We start from the raw sequence: 18798 nt of genomic DNA on the forward strand, positions 1-18798 counted from the left end.
GAAATTTTTAACATTTGCCTGTATGTCCAGAGCTCGAAGGCATCGATCCGTTTCTTTGTTTTTTGTGACATTGTCCAAGTTTCAGAATTGTATGAAAGGGTTGACCAAATATAGCATTTTAATATGCTTTGACGAATTGAAACAATGAAAACTATTAATACTACAAAAAGTGCTCAATGCTAGGCAAAAAGGCAAAGCAGAGCGAATTAAAATCTGAAGCCTTTACAAATTGTTTCACCTAACGGATCATCAGAAGGTCTTAATTTGAATAAGACCTTCTGATGATCCGTTAGGTGAAACAATTTGTAAAGGCTTCAGATAGTAATAACTAGGGCCATTTTTATATGACCTTAAAAAATCAATAATATGACTTTATTTTTTGAAAAATATGACTTTATATGACTTTATGTGAAAATCGTTTATTTTTACATGCGAATAACGTCACTCACCGAACTAAAGAGTAAAACATACGCAACATAACAGTAATACACATCCATTTTTATTTTAAACCACTGTTGTAGTACAGTTTCATGTAGTGTGGAATGTTAGAGTCTTTGAAGTTACGATTTGGACGTGAAATGACTTTAGTAAGGAAAATGAGCGCTCCACAGACGCTGACGTGGGTTGACACTTCTGCAGTTTTGCATAAAGCGCTGGTGAAATGTCTTGTCATTGTAGCTCCATAATTTGTTTCACATCGTTTTTGTCCAATCGCTTCTTAATGTAATTTTTGAGCTCAAGCGGATCTTTTCAGAAATCAAGGGCATTTAGATCAGCATGGGCCTCTTTGATGGTGTAGCCTACGTACAACTTTCCATTTTGAGTATTAAGTTTGAAATATTGTTGTAGTGGAGGCATATTTCTGTTAACTGACTACTGACTAGTCAACTTTGGATCGTTGACAGAATTTTTGACGCTCTTTACAGTGACTCTTTACTTTCTTAGTGGTTAATTGCTTCACTGCTTAAATTGGTACTTTTTATTTAAAGTATACAACGGTATGACTTTATAACTCAAAAATATGACTATATAACTTAAAAAGCTGATTTATGACCTAACCAGGAAAATATGACTTTATATGACTTCATAACTTTCTTATTATACCTCGTAGGGATGCGGTTTTTGCGTTAAAATTGATTTCACGACTTACTGATGCATAGAAAAAAATATGACTTTAATGACTTTAAATGGCCCTAGTAATAACTATATTTGATTTAATTCGCTCTGCTTTGACGAATTGATATATTTAAACGTTGATTGATTAAAATATTTTTCATTTTTCCAAATGTAGTTCTTGCAATTTCTATCCGTCTTAGAATTTCATGTTCACACCTCCCATCTTCAGTTATTAATGTCTAAGATATAAAAAAGATTTTGCTTTTTGTATAAATTCATTGTCAATTATAATTTGTAGTACTGGAGTGTCTTTGATGGTCAAATATTTTTCCTCTTTGATGGTCAAATGTTAGTAGCTGCATCATTTAAGGTTTCTTTAATTTCATTCCAACTTCTATCTATAGTTTCTTGTGTAATTACTTGAGGAATTTCTGTTTGCTGTAATAATTCAAACTTATTGTTTAGTGTAATACTGCATTTCTCTCGATATTGTTCATTTTTATGCATGGTCATTAGGGTGAATCGTTTTTTAACTTTTTTTCTTAATTGCTTATTAATAGTGCGAAGTTGTGCACGGAAAAGTTGTGCACTGAGATTGTAAGCACAACACAAAATTTTTTTTTTTAAATTGTGATATCTTGGAATGCCCCAAAAAAGTTGAAATATTAGAAAAAGTGGAAAATTTCCAAAAATTTTATTTTTCGTTTTAGTTTTTAATCGCTTCAGAAAATTTCCGAAAATCAATATTTACTTCGCATTGCTGATTTCATGGTTGTCTGTATCCTGTTCAATAACATGAATATTCACCAACGTTTGCTGCCTTCCCCCTTAGTGCGGGCTTTTTGTATGTTATGTAGGTAACACAGCACACACTTGACTTACTGCAGGTTTCAAGCTGTATCTCTCTCACTCAGCTACACGGATCGCAAATCGATCTCATGACGACGACCATAACTCTAATTTCGTACCACGATACCAGACTTGTGGCGATGCGTTCGATGGCACTTATGTGTGATCGCTATGCCATCACTGATCAAGCAGCGGCCGCTGTAGCGTCTGCTGCATTGCACGACGTAGGTATGGTAACGGTTATAATAATCATTCGCTATCTCCGCTTGCAGCAGATTGCGCATCAACATGGGTTACTTGATAGGGTTCCATGTGATTTTATGAGCCGTACTTCTTCCATGCTGGCTCAAGACAGATTGAAAGAGGGTGATATGTCACCAGATTATTACCCGATTTATCCTCACTGCGTTATGCAAGAAAGAACAAAATCGGTACCCTTTGTAAAGTCTTTGGTATGACCCGACCTGGAATCGAACCCAGGGCTACCAGCACCAGAGCCGAAGGCGATAACCACTGAGCCACGGGTGCTGGTTACGGTTACGGTTAGTGCTGATAAAACTGGCAGCCTATTATTGATAGAAACAAAGTTCGGGGATCAAGAAGTAGAAATCGAGAAGAATTGCAAGAGTCGGGGTCGGATGTTTTACACGGTTTGTATTTAGATGGCAGAAAAGACAAGACATCAAAGATTAAAGTAGACGATCATGGGGTGTCTCACAGAAGATCTGTTGTTGAAGAGCATGTGATTGTGTAGCGATCCATTATTTCAACATATAAGTTTTCCTGCCTTTTACTAAAGTTTCTGTAATTTTCCATGCAACTGCTCCCAAAGAAAATAGAAAAAAGGGCGCACACAATAAAATGGTTTGTTCGTCCTTTGACGAGAGCTCTATCACATCAAACCAGCTCAATTAGACAAAGAGCTCTATCACATCAAACCAGCTCAATTAGACAAAGAGCTTGATCACATTAAACCAGCCCAGTTAGACCAGTTCAGCTCTCAGAAAACATTAAATTGTTTGTTTACTTAAAATGTAATAATTCGTGATAATGTTTTACTGTTCTGCAATTTCACTATTCTGTACTGTATAAATTTAATTTGTGTTAGAGACCTACAATATTATACGAACACCTTCTGATAACTTAAAATTATAATTCGAATAACAATTGTGTGGAAATTAGATAATGGAGTCAGATAGCCAAACTAGCTAAATTAAATAAATAGAAATTTCATCAGGCAGTTAGACAGCCTTCATCTTAATTCAATTTATAAACAAACCATTCTCATACTTAAATATAAACTATCCTTACACTTAAATAACCTAAATATAATATTACCACATTTTTATAAGTTACGCTAAATAAAATATAACCACAATTGCACCATACCGCAGATACACAGAACATCTACAGTCAAATTATTTTAATGATAATTTTAATGCTTGGTTGATTGTTTATTATTCTATAATTCTACAGCTATTAAGCTTCTTTTTTCACTTCACGTTTCACTGTGTATCAAATTTAAAAGAATGCAAAGGCAACCTAAAGGCAACCTAAAGGAAACCTAAAGGCAACCTAAAGGCAACCTAAAGGCAACCTAAAGGCAACCTAAAGGAAACCTAAAGGCAACCTAAAGGCAACCTAAAGGCAACCTAAAGGCAACCTAAAGGCAACCTAAAGGCAACCTAAAGGCAACCTAAAGGCAACCTAAAGGCAACCTAAAGGCAGCCTAAAGGCAACCTAAAGGCAACCTAAGGCAGCCTAAAGGAAACCTAAACCGACAACAAAACAAACGAAGACGTTTCAAAACAAGTAGAACAAAATGGTTCACTCTTGAGACAATAAAGAAACAACAATTATAATTTTTTTACACATCATTTCATCTCAACAACTGGAAAAAGTTATTTGTGGCAAGATTATAGGCAATAGAAAACGTGCATGAAAAAGCAAAACATATACAGAGCAACTTACAAACTAAATATAAATAGTTAAATATAAATAATAAAAATCATTAAATATATCTGCCAAATAAGACAGCATTTCGTAGTTAAAGATCAAGGTTTCATTAAATTTGCTAGCTCAAACTAAAATAAGCTCGTTTTTGCATCAATCATACTGTAGATGAATTTTTCGTCGTCTCCAGGCTAATGCTGGGTGGTTGAAGATTTATATTAAGTGCATCTTCATCGCCATCTTGAAGCATTGTGTCGCCAATGATAGAGCCGAATGCCCTTGATGAAACCTGAACCCACGCCCTTCCGAACGTCGTGAGAAGTTCTCAATACTCAGCTACGTACATCAATCATACAATGAAACAAACAAATTCTCGAATACAGCATTGTGTGAACGGACAATGAATAGCCATTCAATATTTAATGCATAAAAATGACAGCATTTGGCAATGGATGATGACGCAAAGTTGTCAGTGTTTGTCCTTTGAATTACTTTTTTGCATGAATCAATTTCGCATGTTCATCTAAAATTGCTATATGGATCGAACGTTGCAATATGATCTTTCATTGTTGCGTAGCAAAGTCTATAAAGCTCCTGTGAAAGCACAACATTAAGTTTAGAACGACAACAAATTCTATCGTTTCTAGCACTATAGTTGCAACATTCATCAGATGAACGTTGCAACTAGTGCTAGAAACAATAATTGTCCTGAGGGGCACCCAAACTTTTCAGTATTCAACAAATTATATCACGAAACTTTTATCTTAATAGTGTTAGCTCAAACATCAGCTGTTGTTGTAAAATAAATATTTAACAAATATTTAAAAAATATCTTACAAAGGAAAACAGGTTTCTAGAAATTTAAGACAATCATAGACCTTTAGATTGATGCATAAAGCAACCTTGTAAAGGCTTTTGACTTCCATCTAACCGGAGGAAAAATCTCTGATAAAGAGTTCCTTCCAAACTGGGAGCCACTTTCAAGCCAGTAAAGTTTTCTTTTTTATATTTTTTCAACGTCTACCGATGTCAAAACGATGTAAAAAGACAACTTCTACTTGCTGGGTCATTTTATTGCGACTAGAATCCATAAAACCATGTAATTATTTTACCAAAGAAGGCACAATATTGGGCCTCATGTCTCGCAAGTCCTTGACAGCACGAAAGACATCCAACCTTTGTTCGTTGTTCCATCTTTCAATCAAGTTAAACAAGGCACAGAACACTCCAGTTTGCTTCAATCCGTCACTGAAAGTTTTGAAACAAAATTTTAGTCAACATATAAACACATAAAGTAATGTCAAAAAATAAGTGTTGGACGGTGTCCTAGCTGCAATGGAAAGACAACACAGCTTTAAACTCAAGACTGAGTTGGGCCACCCTGAGTGCACTAGCTTTCCGCTTTTCATGGATGAAGCGGACCTAGAATTTGGAAACGTACCAAAGAAATAACACATAGAATAAATCGAAAGTATAATAACAAACCCTCGCCCAAAGTAGATCTAAGGTCTTATTGCCAACCTTGAATTCTATTTCGATTTCAGTGTAAGTTTAGCACAAAATTATGCTACAGCAGTTTAGTGGTGGAGGGATGGGTGACTTCTGCTTTAATGTTGGTAGGTGTGAGTTCGATTCCAGGTCGGGTCATGCCCAAGACGGTTATTGGTGTTGATTCTGCTCTTTTTTGGTATACCAGGAACGATAACTCCGGGAATGATGCGATTGCATCACAAACAACAATAAATTGAAAAAGTACAATCACTAAAGATCATGGGCTGCCAGTTGTGGAGTGACAACAGATAAACAATGACATCATCTTCAATCTAGAACTATAAATTAGGGATTGTAGGGATGCGAAATTATATCCGCTTTCGGCTTATCCGCAACACTAGAAGGGTTACGTTTTCTTCTGATTTACAAAATAATGTACTTTTTATGGGTTATATAAGAAGAGTGAAGTTAGTTTTAAAGTAATTTAAGGTTTTTAGTTGAAAGCAAGCCAGCAGAAAAGCATAAAAAAATGTCAAATTGGCAATTGACTCTTGTAATGTTGGCGGAACAACGGAGTTGCACATCCCGTAATGTATTGTCCCTACTATAAACCATAACCTGCCAGTTCTTATCCACAAATATCCACTTGTGGATAAGAACTTCAGCTGCATGGAAACATGGGCCCAAGAATGGAACGAGCTGCCACATATCCCTCCCCAGTTTTCAGTTATGCCAGCACTCCCCATCCCTCCTGGAGCAGACCTCTCAAGAAAGGCATGGGTCACATTGAACAGGATCAGATGTGACGTTGGCTGTACTGGAGCTAATCTGTTTAGGTGGGGGTTGCATAATTCGCCGATATGTGTCTGCGAGCGGTAGAACAAACAATGCAACACATACTCCACGAATGTTCCATCTTACGACCCCCAAGTGGAATCACTGGTATTCGACAACTGGACCCAACTACCGTATCTTGGCTGCACGAGGAGGCATTGCCAATCTAAGCTACTACAAGTCAAACGAGAGAAGAAGAAGACCTGCCAGTTCTATTGAGAAGCGAAATAACAAAAAGTCAATTAGAAACACATGAGCAAGCTTCTGCTTCTTGCTTATGAGGCAGCAGTTCAGGCAACATCTCCTAATTGTTGTAACCAGAGTAATGTCTTCATATCAGGGTCTATGAGATCCACATGTTCTGCAGGTCGAAACACTGGACAGTGATTAATGATGTGCTGTGCTGTTTGATGGTCACCACAAACACAGGCTGGTGAGTCACACAATCCCCAGGTAAACATATTGTGCTTGAAGCGACCAACACCAGTACGGAGGCGATTCAGAGTCACCCATTCTTATCTTGGCAGGTCTGAGCCAGGTGGTACCGTAGTGTCTGGTGTGACTTGGAACTGGTTGGGCCGTGAGATGGTTTCCCAGCGGTCTCTCCATGACTTCATCAGGTCAAAGTGACCTTCATGAAGCGCCACAACGTGTCGAGAAAAAGGGTGCCTGGAAAGCAGGCGTTGACGTGTGAGCTGTTGTGCGTCAAGGACTACATTGTGGAGGAGATGGCAATCATTGACCTCTGTCTTTAATGCGAGCCGTACGATGGAGTTCTCTCTGCGTAGTTTTGGTGGGGCGATGCCTGAAAGCACTGGTAGTAAGTCTGTGGGAGTTGGACGCAGGCATCCAGTGATTATAGTGATTATTAGCAAGCTCACCTGCAGTGAATCAGTATGTTTCCTTCGCTGGTATCATTGCTCAGCGCTTTCACTGTATTTACTAAATGCAAAATGTCGCTGCGTCTCGGAGGCTTACCAAAGTTAGACCAGTTTTCGTAATGGACTTGAGTGACTCGCGCCTGAGCAAAATATATTATTCGATCAGTAAATACGGAATTTCAATTGGGTTGCAGGTAAGTTACTAGAACTCTGATCTTTAAATAAAAAACTTTCTGATATAAGTCAGAAAATTTTTGTAGTAGAAAGTTTTCAAATATTTTTCTACGACCAAAAAGTGGCTAGAAGAATTCTTAAGCTGGTGAAAATGGAATTCACTTCATATGCGGGCAATATGTGGCTAGGTCAGGAGCGAATCCAGCCGGTTACACACAAGAGCGATTTCAATAATGTTTAAAAGTAGTAAACCCAAGTTTAATTTTTGACCAGTAAAAGACTAAAATGTATATCGTACATTAAACCTTAAAAGTTCAGGCAAAACTAAAAAAACACAAAAAGCAATATAAGCTATGTTAAAACCTGCAAAGTAGGGTTGTCTACACCTAAAAATGAAAAGCAATAGCAATTAATAAAATTGCATTCTTCCTAAAATTAATTTAGGAGAAAAAAAGTTGTGTTTAGGGAATCGCCCCTAACCCTTTGTATCTGTTCCTGGGCTGAATTGTCCTATTCAGTATTGCAATTTGCAACCGCTAGCGTCAGACTTAACATCGGATTTTGTGAAGCGTGTAGCAATTATAATAACCGCCATTGCAAAATTACATGTAGCCTATAGTTCAGTTTGGTTTGTTTTTATTTCTGGCGATCACAGCGACAAACGATATATACCAAACTCCCAAACATAGGTCTAGAAAAAGATAGAAAAGTAAAGGAAAGTGAGGTTGTATTGACTTCACTTCTGTGTGAAAATGTCGGCACATGGCCTATTCAAAAGTATCAAGGACCCATACGTACGGTTACTGTTCGGAAAGTCAAATCAAACGTCCGAAGTGTGTAGTTTTCTAATTTCGTTTCTTTTATCAGCTTAATAGTCATTTTTCCGATCAATATATCAGATCCCAAAGGTCCAGAAGGCCAGTAACAGCTGCACATTTCCTAATGAACAAAAACAAGTATTTTTTGTAAAACAACAAAAATGAATTCGTTTCAAAAGATAATGCGAGTGAGAGAAAGAAATATCTTTATTTGCCAATCAGATTCTACAAAATAAGCTTACATCACAATAACATACAATTCCAAACAAATTACATCACAATAACAACTGTTGAATCATTCAATCTGATCAGCCAGGAGCAGCGAAAGACCATTTGGTCATCGACTCAGCTGCTCCCAGTTTTTTGGAAATTGGCAAATAAACATTTGCAAGTCAATTCAAATATTTCAATACCCAGAAATTTAAGTTCATATTATGCTTTTTGCTTGTATTTAACCTTTCATGTTCTGACGGTAGACTAGACTCCGACACCCTGTCAAGTCATATGTAACCCATATAAAAACAAAACTAAATTTTTTCTCTGATTGGTCGTAGCCTATATGTGAAGTAATAACGTACTCAGAGTCCGATGCGCCTACACCGTGTTCCGCTGAAACTATCTGCTTTAAAACCCCTGAAAACTGTGCTTACTCGCAATGGATGCTGTACATATACATTACTATTATTATTACTATTTATTATTTACTTGATCGCTTTCATCCAGGGGAGTGAGCATAACAATAATCTTCACGCTGTATTCAATAATCATCTTCCAAAAGTTTTCAGTTGTATTGGGCATTGGTCCTTGCGCAGCAATCATTTTCCCATCTGATGTGTAGTTCTAGAAATGTGAAGTGAAAAAAAAATACAACTCTTATACAGACAGGCCTATCTACAGTATAGGAGCCCACTCTTGCAACAGAGCGAGAGTACAGGCAAAGTACAGGCCCAGAGCCAGATCCGATCGGCTTCCTTTGTTATTTCTGGCCGTCAAACAATTCGACAAATGAGGTTTGCAGCTAATGATGAAAAGCACTGGTGTATCGATTGGGCAATCATCTGAGCATTCACAAAGAATCGAACACTTTTGATGCTAAATAAGTCAACGTGTCGTAAAGGTTTTGACTCGCATTACAAAACCCCTACCTACACACTTAAATCCAGCTACCATAAGCAGAGCACAAGAATTAGTGTTGACGGCTCAAGCTGAAGAAAATTTTATTTTATTGAAAAAATTTATAATTACACTGCAATTATTTAAACTTTGGTAGAGAGTTTGCCTTGTTGAATCATAGAGATATAAAACAAAGTAACTTCAGCGGGTTTAACATGATGTATTACTGTACATAGCCTACACAAATATAACATAATTAAAAATAAACTCTAACGTTTTCGACACGTACGTGTGTCCTCATCAGGAATTACATATCTGCAATATACATAAAATGAAAATTGTAAGGTAAATTTGACTTTGCACCATAACTGTAATTGTATACTAACGACACTCCAGACTGAAAAGCACAAATTGAGCGAGTGACACAGGAATGATTACAAGTAAATTATACGGTGGAAAACAGATCACATGAGGTGTAAACTACAGACATTTGACAAGCAATTAAAACACACACAAGAAAAACGATGAGCCACAGGCGAATAACTGCCGGTTGAGAGACAGATTATTACGTTTGATTCTTAAGGCTTTCATGATCTTAGTCTGAAATTCAGATCTGCCTCGAGTTTAGCAAATATTTTTAATTATGTCATATTTGTGTATGTAATACATCCTGTTAAACCCGGTGAAGTTACTTTGTTTTATTTCTCAATTAATTAAACTGTAAATAATTAAACTCTATATTTTTTGCTTTTGACATAAACTTTTTCTGGTTTAATATACTGCTAGGGTGCTTTTTTAATAATTGCTTTTTATTTATCATATTTATTTGGGCGGTACATTACAAAATAAAAGTAGAAAAACCTTCACCAGTGACACCACTCACCGCAACAAACGATGCATTGATGTATGGAGTGACGTCATCACTCCCGCCAGCTGTGAGAACGACTCTGGAGTGGTTGACTAAACAAACAATAATTTGTTGCGTTATAAACAGAATACTGGTCACTTGTCTTCATACGTCTTTGCTTATGATCAAAAAAGTGTTAAAAACACGGAAACCTTTAGATTTCCAATAATCTTTGTTAATTCACTTACATGGTATATTCTTGTCCGATCTATTTTGGTCCATATATTCCTCCCTTGAACCAAACTTACAAGACGTTTTTGTAGGCGATATCAGCTTCAGCATATCGAATTCTTCCGCCGAGCTGCAAAGCAAGTTTTGCAAATAAAAACATTTTTTTTTTATATTAAATCAAATATAGTTATTAAACCCTTGACAGCCTGTTTCACCTAAAAGAAGGATCATCAGAAGGTCCTTATTCAAATAGAATCTTTACAATTCTTAATTATTAATTATTCTTCACAATTAGTCTTTTATTTTAGTAATCGAAAGGAAAGTCATTTTATCACTACAAAGATAAAAGCAAATGTTGCTATTCCCATTATTATGCAAGCATGGAAATGTTCCCAAGGATGGGTTGAAATGACCTACTCATTCACACAACTACGCGGAGATGTAAATGTAAACACACTACAAGACTAAACTGAACGTCAACAGGGTAATGCAAAAGATGTTACAATTGTATTAGTAATGTGCAAATGTTTACTTTAAAAAACGTAATATTTTTCAAGACCAGTAGCCTATGACTAGTTGTTTGTATCAAGGTCCCCACACACGACGTTAAGTGTTGATGGAGGATTAAGTTAGAAATCATAGCTTTACTATCTTTACACTTAAAAAAAAACAAACTTTCTTGTGAGTCTATTCATATTGCCCTGTAGCTTATGACTTTTTAGTTTCTTTAACGAATATGCCTATAGTTAAATTATAGGCCTACTATGAAAATTTGATTTATGGAAATCTATTTTATTTGTTCCGAATAAAAGTGGTTTGCTGGCAACAATTTCTTTTGACAAAGTTTAAATAAAAAAAAACTGAATAACTGAATAATCATTTGCGTCTTGATGATGACATAATTCTTATATCCGCACAGCCTAACCAACTTCAAACAATGCTAAAAGAACTTAACCCTCTGTCTACCGTGGGGTCCAATGGACCCCAAAACAAATTTTGTTCTGCGATTTCTCAGGACATATAGCAGATACGATATTGATATACCTTGACTTTTCACAGCTTTGCTTGATCTTTAGGACAATATAATAATTATTGATCTGAAGCAAAAATTGGTAGCCTAGAAAAAAATAATAGCGTCTTGTACCGTGGGGTCCAATGGACCCCAAGCCTGCTGCATTCGAAGTAATCTTGTATTACAACAGCACTAAAAGTGTAGTCGACACTATATTGACAGAATGTTTAGGAAATATACTTCCAAAAGAATGACGAAAAGATGGCCGATAGCTCTATTTTACAATATAATCGATGTCACTGCTGTCAATGCTTTGTGATATGGCATCAACTGCAAGGCCAAAATAGCAGCACAACATTCAGCATGAAAGAGAAGAAACTTTTAGATCCAACTAGGAAAAGAGCTTGCTGGATTACTAGCTTCGACTTCAATATCAACAAGACATCTAAATCCGCAATATAATAAAAGAAACAGCTGTTGAAGATCAGGCGCTAAAATCAAAAAAGGCTAGGTGCTATCTTTGCGAAAGACGCAAACATCAAAAGTGCAGACAATTCTGTGCTACTTGCAAACTCAACGTTTGCCAAGAACACTAGCAATTCATTTGTAATAAATGCGATAATATATAAATTCACAATATTTCTTGTGAACTAATATGTAGGCCTAGGCCTAATATGCGTTTTTTAGCCAAATCACTCAGTAGTGTGGCCATTGCTCAAGAATAGACTAATTCCGTATCAGTTTGCTTTGTGCAAGGGCTACTGTATGATTTGTTTGTTAAATTTCGAGTATTTTTGATTTTACTACAGTGTTTATAAGTTATGATTTTTGTCGTCGGTTACGTCCTTTCCTATTGAGCTTTAATTTCACCATCAGAGCTGATGTTTTTTCTTCAAAACAAGTAGCCTACTTTGAAATTTGGGGTCCAATGGACCCCAACGGTAAAACTTGTATATTTTTTTTTCGGTAGACAGAGGGTTAATATGGAAAACAAAAAGGTTGGTCTTCAAATAAACATGAACAAAACAATAACCAAGATTAATACATTGGCAGAAACAAGTAGTAGGCTAATATTACAATTGATGGAATAACAATCGAAAGAGTTGATCAATGTATTTCCCTTGTTTAAAAAATTACAACTAACTTCAGCAAAAAAGGGGCGATTTCAGCAAAACACAATGCTGTATAAGTTTACATATACCGCCTGCAAATACACCATAAATAAAGTTACTTGTTGTGTTTTATGGGGGCAATCACCCCAATCATCCCCACCTCTGGTTCTGGACCCGCCACTGTGTGACATCATTCAAAAATCAGTCCATCTGACAAGGCATCATGCTTACCGGGCTGTGTAGTCTTTCAACGTGGCCACGCAATTGTTGACGTCACAGTCTGTCCATCCAAGGAGGTAAGTTTCCGCCACCATTTTGTGAATAAAATTGTATTGCACCTATAGAAGTGTTCTTGTAATTTAGTCAATAAAAAAGGTAAATATTAAATCAGTATTTTCAAATTTATTTATCGCAGTTTATGTAAGTAGTGGGCTATTCTATTGATTGATTGAATCTTTATCCTCGAACTGGGAAAGCTTCTTGCAGAGCTTAATCCTGGTAGTTTCACTTAAATGTAGAGGCTTGGATCACTGACGCAGGCCCGGCCGCGAAATTTCTTTTTTCCATGAGATTTCTGTCTCATTGATTCTAGTCACTCTCAAAGTGAGATTTTCCGAAAGTGTTTTGAGAGATTGGTTGATTCAGATTGCGAAATAACTATTTTCCAATGAAATTCTGCAATGATAGTAAAATAGAAACTTTCCCTAACCCTACTTTTTTGAAAAGCTCTTGTGCAACGCAAAAATTAATTTAAAGAAAAACAAAAGTTTAACTTCGACGGGCGTCGAACCCTCGTTCTCACGAACACTATTTTGTTTCTTTTCTTTTTTTCTTTCGCGCAACAAAATAGGCAGAGGATGAAACCAACGAACACTAGGCAGAGGATGAAACCACTGAACCAACCGTGCCAACGAGAAAATGTTGCATTCACACGGTTTTAATACAAACTTTTACCAAAATATGCAAATGAGACAGAAATCTCGTGGGAAAAAAATTTCGCGGCCCGGCCACGGAGAGTAAAGTCTCCGATTGTTGAAGTGTTGCTGCCGAGAAATTATTCCATCCATTAGATGCCGCTGAATGGAGAGTAGTCCCCCGTGTGTTGTTCAAGCGAACACCCCGAGAGTCGAACCTGCGCCGCTTGATCTTGAAGCTTCTTCGTTCCAGAAGTCATGTGCTAACCAACTGAGCTATCACGACGGACACTGAGCTATCATCAGCTTATGCACATGAGCAAAATAAATGTATTTTAACAAAATAGAAAAATGTAATAATTTATTGACTAGATTTACTAGAAATCAATCAATAGTTAATTGCTAAAATAAATCAAAATTTAAAACAAAACAAGGTGGAATCTTTATAGACTTCTCGTCAACAATACAAGTAAAAACTAAACTTTATTTACCTTTCAAGGTTACTTTCACCTTGAAAGTAACCTTGAAAGTAATGCTTTCATTTTAGCCATCCACGCAAACAGAAACCATTGCCTTTTATACCCTAATTTCTTAAAAAAGCGTCAGACAAATGATTGAGTAGAATTTTTTAATTGATTTATGAAATAAAGGCTAATGTGTTGTCAATGAATTATAGCAATATTTAACATCTTACTGATGTCTGAACCATATTGCAGCGATCCTTTCTCATTTCCATAACAGCTGCATGTACGTCAATAGAGTATTTTGTTTCCATTTCTCTCAGGAGGTGATCAATTGCTATGAAGGTTCCTGTTCTTCCAGCACCAGCGCTGAAAGTACGTATGAGGTTACAATGTAAACTCCAACCATACATTGTTTGGAAACATGTAGGCCTATTTTTTGCGTTTGGGGTTCAGGTAGTACTTGGTTGTTTTGGTTGGTTGGTTTTGAATCTTTATCCTCGGACAGATAAAGCCTTGATAGGTTATTCTTGGTAGTTTCGCATACTTTTAGGGGCTCTTGACGCAGGGCCGGTTACCGAGATTGGCAGGGTGAAGTTTTCCAATTGTTGAAGTGTTGTTGCCAGGGAATTATTCCATTCACTAGGTGCTGCTGAATGGAGAGCAGTCCTAAAATGCGTTGCTCAAGCGCACACTCCGAGAGTCGAACTTGCGCCGCGTGATCTTGAGCCGGGCGCGTAACCACTGAGCCAACGGGACTTTTGGGCCCGGGCCTGGAATCATTTCAGGGAAGAGGAATTTTCCACGAAAACCCTAGTGTGAAGAAACACCGCGTTCCTTTGGAGTTCCATTGTCTTCGTTAGAAGTCTCTTGCTTGGTGGTACGGTTAGTTGGTTATTCAACGGCCCAAGTCTCACTCCACCAACCCAATTATGAAAAATTTCAAAAGAACGTAGGCTAGCAATTTTTGCAAAAATTGTCTGACAAGTTAAGACTTTCCTTTTTTGTAAATTATCTTTTAAATTGACTGAATACAGAAAGTATCACGTTATTTCACATTTCCATTGAAAACAATTGTAGTTACACCCAACCCTCTCTGCAAAACCAACCTGCAATGAGTGACGATTGGACCCGAGGTTTCTTCTTTGTATGCCCACAACACGTCGCTGTGGAGTTGTATTATGCCTGATGTTGTCATGGGAACACCATGATCAGGCCATTCCGTGAATTGATATTGCGTCACAATCACTGGTTCAACCTTGTTGAAGACATCAATGTCAACGAAAAAACGCTTTTCGGTCTACATTTTTTATCAATGTGATGAATCATACGTTCTAAAGTCAGAAACTATGGCTCACTAAGAGAGCTTTTAACAACGCTATATATGATTTTAATTTAAGTAGCTCTCAGACTATGAGTCGTGACCCAAATATGGATTGCGAAAGGTCAAAAATGGGTCGTGCAGGAACGATGAAAATCTGCTGAAATGAGATAAGAAAAATTGTTGAAAATATAATAGTGTTGAACTTGTTTATCCATGTTGTCCAAGTCTTAGGTCACAGGATGTACACCAAACTCAGATTTGGAGTCGCACTTAAAAACGTTTGGGAACCACTGGTTTAGAATAACAAACTCGATGAACACCGAAACACATTGCGAACGATCATCATATTTGCGTTTTTTACGTGTTTGGGTGTCCTGGACACATCTTACATCTTTCTCTTTCTTTGATTTCATTTCCAGCTTTCGCACTACGTAGCTCCCCTTCACAAACTCCTGATTTGCTTTAATTGTGAAGTCAGTAGTTTCCAGAACGGATCCACTGTTGGGCCAATACTGAGCGCACTTTTTCTGAAAGGTTTCAACAACTTTGAAAAAAGTAATAATTAACTGTTTAGACAATTTTCAATATAACTTTGAATGGTATAAGTTATTTATGGTCGTCTATGACAACATACTGTAATTGATGTAGTTTTGATAAAAAATTAGTAGCCTACCTCACATCAGAAAACAACTCCCAAGCCAAGCAAACAGGTCAGTCTTTTTTGCATTGCTTCAATGTTTGCAAACGTTGAATCAACACAAACGAACTGATTTGCAGGCAGAGTTTTCATGAACAGCTGTGTGCAACTGGCGTACCGTAATTTTCAATAGACGCTTCCAAACATGTGACCACCACACGGAAATTGCCATCGAAATTGTCATCAAACAGCCTCTTGCAAGCTACTCGTTGTACTTACGTCATGCAGCAACGTATGGTGAAGACTTCTTTTGAATCTCAACTTCCGCGTCAGTTTTTACATCTTACGTCATTATTTTTATTAAGTCATCATTCAAAAAAACGTTCAACTTTCAAAAATTATTGGACAAATGCAAACTTGAAAAGGAGGTTTATGTGACATCACACCAGATTCAATTTCCCAGTCCATTTTTGTAAAAATACCACAATCCTCTCTGCGTGATTTGTATGACCATTTTTAAAATCTTTATTGAATGCACTCCAGTGTGTAATCTACTCCAAAATACTTCTATATTTACATAACATTGCAGCCCTCACCCTTCCTTTTTCGAATAGCTGAGCAAGCATTACTATAACTCGGCAATTTTCTTGCCATATCATGAACCAGAAATGCTCAATAGTGCTGTCCAGTGGGCCTTGTGTGGCAATAAAAAGCTTGGGACAGTCGTAACTCTGTAAAAATGAAACTTGGTTTGCAACATTGTAAAAATAATAATAATAATAAAATTTATTTATTTCACAACAGTTGGTTGTAGAATAGCATCATTATTCTGAAAACAATTCCAAATTAAATGCAAAAAATTTAAGCCAGTAAATGTAAGAAGAGCTTTTTTAATCGTTTTTACACATTGTGATCGAATGCTTTGCTTAAAATATAGTAAGTCGAACAATTTCACGTTCATTTAAATCTAGCAACAGTTTACGTTCAGATACGAAGCGTTGATGTAGGTGTTTCCTTCTTCATTTGCAACTTTCAAAATCACCCGAGAATGATCATCTGAAATGTATATGACAATAAAAACAAGCGTTGTTCAAGATAAGTGATTCATTGGTAGCAGGTATATCTTAACACCTGGAAGGTAAAAATGGAAGGCAAAAAGATATACTTTATGTTTAATCTAGAAAAATACCTTCTAATGCATTAAAGTTGTGCTAGCATGAGCAGGATCAGCAAGCAGTATGATTGTAGAAATGTTTAAGCTTTTACAATGACATTTTTAAACAAAACCCATGGCCAAATATTAGGGCTTGTGTATTAAGTATGACGAGACGAAAGGGGTGGGAAAATAGAAATAAAACTGTTTGAAAGACGCATTCGCTAACTCAACGTGAAGCTATACAGTTAAGTAACAGTGTGCAATCAAGTTGTTTGTACTAAAAAATACTGAAGCTTTTCGTTTTTAAATTTCACTTTTCTACAATGGTATAGTAGGTCTTTGAGAAAAGAGTTGTTTTTTCTCAAAGTGAAACCAAGTTATTTGCAAGGAATTTGCGAATAAACGAAAATAAAATATAGAATTTTGAGCCGAACATTAATATTCTGACATTTCAAAATATTGTTCTTTTTGCAGCCCAGCGTAATGAGATTATTGGTATCTAAAGAAAATATCTTATCAAAACTAGTCGAAAATTCAATTCAAATAGAAGCATCAAAATTGCAGGCCTATCGCATTTTTGCGTTGTCGATATCTTAATTTTGTGGATAACATGCCAAAGGTACATTAGAAAGAATATCTTGAGGAAAACAATAATTTGCTCAAAAATCTCTTTTCTCATATGCCATACTTACAAGGTACGATGTTCTTATAGCGATTGAACTTCCGATGTTTCTCCAATTGTCCAATTTGTTTGGAAGGTTCGTTGTGGCCTGTTGATGCTTCGATTGCCTGGGATTTAACAAAGGGTTCATCTTTGAGCTATGTTTCAACCGAATAACTTTTACTGTTACGACCAATTTTGGATACATTTAACAGATTCATTTGTATTATGCATTCTTGTATCCTATGGTTGAAAAGTTAAATTGATAAATGGACTAAAAAATAAGAAAATGTTGTCATCTCGTCTACTCCAAGGTCTTGACGTTGCCATACTGACGTCCTTTTGAGAGTTAGACAAACTTTGGAAAGACAAGGAATTGTCAAAGTAGCAAAACCGGTGCTTACCGCAAACTGGTTGCTTAAGGTTTTGTTGTGAGAATCCATGAGACTGTGATACGTGTTTTGAAAGCATGATAGTAGAATAGCAGTGTCACTTTTTGCTTTCGGCTTGTATTCGATGTTGATGTACGTGTCATTTCCTGAGCCATCTATATAAGACACAATGGAAAGTTAACAATAAAAATAGTAGGCTTATTATTGCGCACGTTATGAAAGCAACACTTGTCTGGGTCAGACATTTGTGCAGTGTATAAGCAACAACACACGAAAGAAACAAAACAACTTGAAAATAGCAACTTTGCTTTTCTTTTTTACACAATAACAAGCCAGAGCTGATACCGTCATTGATTGTCTTTTGGGCCAAGTGGCTATCTGTTAGCCAACCCAGATTAAGATGTTTTTCTATTACACTGAACGATTACTGAAAAGAAACCGTGAAATAGTCCGACGCCAGTGTGAGGGCGGCCGAGCCGCACTACTCATGATTAAGACAGTTAGAAAGAATATTTCGAAATTAGTCGTTTTGTTTCGATTCAAAACTCTTGTTTTGATTTGTTTATTTTAAATCTTTTTTTTAGACATGTACACTTGTTATACCCTGAAAACTGAAAATATTTTCATTTATCGATCAATAGCCAAATCAGTTTCTTTGAATCTAATCTTGTGTTTCTTGTAAAAATTTTAATTGTAGCTGAAGTGCACTTTAGAAGGGTTCTCATTATTGAACTTCACAACGTCAATAAATGACACTAATGAAAAACATCGTTCAAATGAAGATGTCAGTTACAGACTACTGGGTATCAAACTTAGATAGTT

The 18798-nt window shown here is 36.5% G+C and overlaps 1 protein-coding gene across 2 annotated transcripts in view; it reads right to left on the reverse strand.

Annotated features, from left to right (window-relative positions):
* Nucleotides 1-2602: 2602 nt before the first annotated feature.
* Nucleotides 2603-18798, reverse strand: part of LOC145786601 (receptor-type tyrosine-protein phosphatase epsilon-like) — a 28447-nt gene continuing 12251 nt past the window's right edge. The window contains exons 8-23 of one of the 2 annotated variants that reach the window (XR_014291303.1): nt 17989-18131; nt 17616-17712; nt 16750-16823; nt 16364-16498; nt 15520-15657; nt 14916-15064; nt 14040-14175; nt 12663-12769; nt 10325-10437; nt 10113-10189; nt 8822-8956; nt 8097-8237; nt 7125-7264; nt 5031-5166; nt 3585-4512; nt 2603-3507 (exon numbers count right to left, since the gene is read on the reverse strand). Coding sequence is in view for 1 of the 2 variants with exons in the window: in XM_082598285.1 (XP_082454411.1) it covers nt 4438-4512; nt 5031-5166; nt 7125-7264; nt 8097-8237; nt 8822-8956; nt 10113-10189; nt 10325-10437; nt 12663-12769; nt 14040-14175; nt 14916-15064; nt 15520-15657; nt 16364-16498; nt 16750-16823; nt 17616-17712; nt 17989-18131 (1796 nt within the window). In the remaining variant the exon portion in view is untranslated. Of the gene's footprint in view, nt 4513-5030; nt 5167-7124; nt 7265-8096; nt 8238-8821; nt 8957-10112; nt 10190-10324; nt 10438-12662; nt 12770-14039; nt 14176-14915; nt 15065-15519; nt 15658-16363; nt 16499-16749; nt 16824-17615; nt 17713-17988; nt 18132-18798 lie in introns of both variants that reach the window. The other variant, XM_082598285.1, reaches the window with a different exon arrangement.

Source organism: Aplidium turbinatum, chromosome 17, assembly GCF_918807975.1.
Source record: "Aplidium turbinatum chromosome 17, kaAplTurb1.1, whole genome shotgun sequence".
Lineage (NCBI taxonomy): Eukaryota > Metazoa > Chordata > Ascidiacea > Aplousobranchia > Polyclinidae > Aplidium > Aplidium turbinatum.